The sequence below is a fragment of the Apis dorsata genome, unplaced genomic scaffold (genome assembly GCF_000469605.1).
Source record: "Apis dorsata unplaced genomic scaffold, Apis dorsata 1.3 scaffold_309, whole genome shotgun sequence".
Classification (NCBI taxonomy): Eukaryota; Metazoa; Arthropoda; class Insecta; order Hymenoptera; family Apidae; genus Apis; species Apis dorsata.
Genome location: NW_006263581.1, coordinates 561,108 through 566,184, shown reverse-complemented (window position 1 = coordinate 566,184; position 5,077 = coordinate 561,108). Strand labels below are relative to the sequence as shown.

The window sequence follows — 5,077 nt, the reverse complement described above, 5'->3', positions numbered from 1 at the left end:
GCGATCGGATCGATCGCCACGATCGAGATCCCACGACCTTCTTCCTCCCCGCGGCTCCGTCCGCGGGTCCCACGGCCTATTTGCGTCGGTTCGATCCCTATAGGTTGTGCCATCGATACCAGTCTATTCTCGGCCACGTACTACCACGACACACCATGGCCGGCTCGCTCGCTGCCAATCAACCGCCGCTCGGTTGGTCACAAAGCTTCTGCCTTCTACCTTTCCTTCCCGCGTAGGGGATAGTTCACGGGTGGATCGGCGTGGTGTCGGTATAATTGAGGTGACGGAAGCCCGGCAAGGTGCGGTGGCCACGTTCTTCAACGATGTAAACAGCTCTCCAGTATATCGGATACCGTTGACGAAGACGGGCCGTGCGCGGTTTCTCCACAATTTTTCCACGAGTTAAAGGGAACGCGCCTTCGTTCGATCGATGGATCGTCCACTACTCCCATTTTTATCCTTCAAATTTGGATTGCTTTTACGAGAGGTGTAACCGAGAGAGAGATTTCGTCGTCCGTTGGAATATTGTTGAATCGAAAGTGAAGAACATAAGGGGAATTCGGTGAAATCGACGTGCAACGTTAAATACGCGATGTGGAGCGATTGAACGGAGAACGTAGATTAAATAGTCGTAATAAGTATGGTTTCGAAGGTGTGATTACGAACAGTTTGCGATATAAACTCGCGTTAGTTAGGAATATAACATCGGATTAGTTGGGTGGATCGATGGAAGCCTCGCAGCGAGGCCTATGCACTGTCACGCGACCCGGTTCAAGTGCATCGTGCAAACAAACAAACGATACTTTCCTCCAATATCGAGGATAAAAACAACTGTTGTCACGGATCAATGAATGCTCATCGATCAATTAATCCTAAACTAGATTATCCTTATCGAGAAACGCTCGTCATCGTTTAAGCAAGTTTGCACAAATCGTCCACTACCTGCAACGAATACACATACCTTCGACGCGTATATCTGTCACGAGTGGTCATTAACTACTGTTCCATGAAGTTTCTCGAGAGACGTTGCTAGAGAGATTGATTACACCTCGAAACATTCGTTCCGCTCCATCTCGTCGGAGAGGCCACGTGGATCGGCAGACGATCGAGAGAAGACAAAGGAACACGATCGTGAAAAGAATTTCTCTCCTCGACGAGCTCAATTTGGCGCGATCTGAAGCAGACATCGAATGCTTGGAATAAGAGGAAGTTGGGAGAGGAGAAAGAAAATTTCTTGTTTACAACGAGATCCTCGTCTCCCTCGACGGGATACGCAATAAAATCGGTGCTCGATGCAAATCCTGTTCGATTGTTTGCGAGATCGTTTCGTGAATATTCAACGGGGCGTGCGGTGAATCGATCGAGCGGAGGAGACTTGGGCGCTTCCTTGTTGCGAAGCGAGGAACGGTATCGCGTACGATGAGGAACGGTTCACCGGGCAACGTTCAGGGTCGGCCTTGCTGTTTCGCGTGACACCGTTCGTGGACAGACACGCTTCGTTCCGGACATCGGTGGACCCTGCTGTTTTCCTGTCCGGGTGAATATCGGTGAACGGTGTCGAGATAACGGCCGATGATACCGTTTTGCTGATATACCGTCGATATCGTGCCACGGTTTGCGGTGCTTGGTGAGATGAGCTTGTTGCGATTCGGCCCTTTCAAGGATGGTATGTGTCCATTTCGATTTGCTTCTTCACGCACCTCACAGATTAATCATTCTTTTCTATTGCAAATTCTTCTTATTATTATTTCGAGATTGAGTGTAGATTTATATTTTAATCGATAAAATATTGCGTTATTAGACACAGTGTAATAATTGATTAAGTATTTAATCTGGATGAGCATGTTTTTAGAAAATATATCTTTGATCTCTCGGGAATGCAGAATTTAATGGCACGAGTTAAATTTATGTACGTTTGTCATTAGTTGAAATAGTTTTGGATTGATGAGAGTTTAATTTCTTTCAACTCTCGTTTTCACGAGGATCGTTTATTGCGTTTAAACCGTTTTTATTTAAAAGAAAAAAAGTTCTGTCTCCTTTCTTCGCGATAACGCGAGCTCACCTCGTCCCGATTTATCGATAAACGATTGTCCATCGTGCAACAGAATGAATACAAAGGATTTTTTTTTTACATAACGTCGTACGGCGCCATCGATAGGTAAGCAAAAGTAACAAACAAGTCGATTATCTCGCGTAGCGATTGTCAGAAATGCCGATTTGTCGACGTCGAAGATATCTGTTTTTCGCTCTTCTCTTCTTCTTCTTCTTCTTCTGTTTCTTTTTTTCTTCTTCTTTTTTTAATTCAAATTCGTGACATCTCTTAAAAAGTATCCCTTTGTGGAGCGAATTCTGCCGATTTCATTAACGAATCGTTGAAAATCATTCAAATTATTTGGATCGTGGAAATCCATTAGTCCGATTGCACGGATCGCGACCACGTGCCGCGGAGAGAGATACGCGTGTCGCGAATTAATTCGTCGGGAGAACGAATCGTTGAAGTAGACACGCGCGATTTATCGATGTCTTCACTACCTGGAATCGGTTGTGTACGTTTGCGCGTCATGTTGGAATGTGACGAGATTAAAAGCGTTATTTCGCGTGTGAGAATGTCGGTTATTTCGTTTCGTCGATAATGAACATTTCTGGAAATTTTTCCTTTCAATTCTTTTCCATCGAGCAATGTTTTAAATATTTCATTTAATCGAACGAATCGTGTAATGTAATAATTTCTTTAGAATTTGGACTTTAACAAATCAGACTTTATCTTATACTAATTATATGTAACTATAATTATATATTTCTTTAAAATTAAATTTATATTACTATTTATTTATTTATCAGAAATTCAAACGATACTTTATTATCGTATATATTTTCTAATAAAAAAATTTGATTAACACACAATCGTGTAATAGGAACATCGATAAATTCTTTTGAAACTTTAGGAATTAGACTTTAACAAATTTATTTATCAAAAATTCAAACGATAGTTTATTATCGTGTGTATTTTCTAATAAAACTAAAAAGAAAAAGAATTCGATTAACGATTGTTATTCGATTACATTATTGTTTGCACAAATCATGTAATGTAATAAGAACGTCGATAATTTCGATTCGTATCTTTTGAAACTTTAGAAATTAGACTTTATTTATCTTATACGTAACTATATTCCTTTAGAATTAAATTTATATCATTATTTATTATTAGAAATTCAAACGATACTTTATTAGTCGCACGAAAGAAAAGGAAAAAAATTCGAACAACGTGCATTGTTTGCACAAAGGAAAAATTGCATAAAAATAATATTTATTCGTATATATATATATATAGCTTCCTCTTCAAGTACAGATATTCTCGTTGAATATCGCTCTCGATGCTTATTACAGCAATGGATATAAAACGATCGAGTATTGTCGTTTCGATCGTAACGATTGTTTCATCATCATACATACATATATATATAAATTCTTAATACGTGGAATAAATGGAAGGTCGGATAATCGAGAAACCATAAAACGGAACCTCCTCGTTAATAGGGGGAGGGAGGGGTGGCTCCGCGATACATCGAGCTTGGCAATGCAAAAATACGTGACGCGCATAAAGGATCAAATAAAAACGGGGAAGCTAGTTATCGCGAAATGTATACAATGCTACACAAAGTATCGCATTTGCGAAATTGCTGATGTAAATATCCATTACGCTGTTATCTCGAGAATCGCGATTACGCTGGAAAAATGAAACGATTCAACCTTTGCTTACTGATCATGTGCGAACGATGCGTGCGTGCGCTGTCAGTTGTCCGTGCTTGTGTGCATCCTCGAAAATATTTAATTTTGATGAACATAAACCGATATTATCGAAAATATATTTGAATATATTGGTCTTTTTTGCGATTTAAGTTTTTAGAAAATTTCTTTAAGTTTGACGAACTTGAGTTCGAATCACTTCGTCGAAAACGTTTTTTCCATTCAATAATTTCACACTCGATTCGAGACATCGAGATAATGAAATACAAACGATATTGTTGATACAAATAAGATCGTAAAGCACGAATTAAGAGGCGTGCGAGAGAGATAAGGGTTGAGAAGAGAGTCGCTTCTCTCGACGAGGAGCATTCTTTTGTGCATCGAGTTGGCGGCGACCCACACGCAAAGCATTTGGGTCATCGATTGAACAGATAGGGGGAAGGGATAACGCTTCGTGTAACCTTCAAAAATTCGAGGAAGACGAATCGTCCGGAGAAATCGGTTTGAATTAATGCCGCGTAATTATCACTCGCGAAAAACTTTTAATAGATCATAAAACTTTTCAATATGCCCCTCCCTCTCGAAACTTTCCACTTATACATCTTGCTCGACTCTTTTGCTCTTTTCTTTCTTTCTCGAGCCTTCTTCGTATCTTATTTCTGGAAACGAAGATTCAAATTAATAATCGCTTTTAAAATATCTTTCATCCAAAAATTTCCATTTTTTTTTATTTAACAGAGATACAATTTTACAGTTCGACAAATTAAAATTAATTTGACTTTTAAATTTCAACACACTTTTAAATACGATTTCTAAACACTCGTTTTTCAAAATCTCCAGATACATTTCTCTTATCTAAAATTCAAGATTCGTATCACTTTTAATTAATATGAAATAAAATTACAAACGCATCGACGATCAAACTCTTCTCCAACGATCATCCACTCACAGGGATCGCAGAAATCCCAGAATGGAGATCCCAGAAAGCTTGGTCCCAAAACATTTTAAAGGATTACACAGGAACATCCTGTTACATCCGAGGCGGGCCCAATTTTCCACGTCGCGCAAGGCTAACTTCCGGCATAACTCGCGGAAGTGGCACTTTAAAGGACAAACATTCTCACGCTTCCGCCCGATTTCTTCTTCTTCGCCTCGCCCCTTTCGTCGTTTTTCACCCTTCGTTCGAGATGATAGCATATTCCGTGGCGAACACGCGCGGACCGAACTCGGACACGGCGAGAAGGGAAACGGGGAGGGTGGAACGATTTTCTTGCTCGTGTGGAGGGTGACAGTCGTTACGTAACAATGAGTCGTCGCGGCGCCGCGAGAG

At 40.4% G+C, this 5,077-nt stretch overlaps 1 protein-coding gene across 6 annotated transcripts in view; it reads left to right on the top strand.

Moving 5' to 3' along the window:
• LOC102673862 (phosphatase and actin regulator 4B) overlaps nt 1-5,077 on the top strand; it is a 332,035-nt gene that overhangs the window by 35,031 nt on the left and 291,927 nt on the right. The window contains exon 1 of one of the 6 annotated variants that reach the window (XM_006617437.2): nt 1,261-1,666. The exons of the other annotated variants lie outside the window; for them this stretch is intronic. Within the exon in view, the coding sequence (XP_006617500.1) occupies nt 1,633-1,666 (34 nt within the window). The 5' untranslated portion in view covers nt 1,261-1,632. Of the gene's footprint in view, nt 1-1,260; nt 1,667-5,077 lie in introns of those variants that run through there. 6 annotated transcript variants of the gene reach the window in all.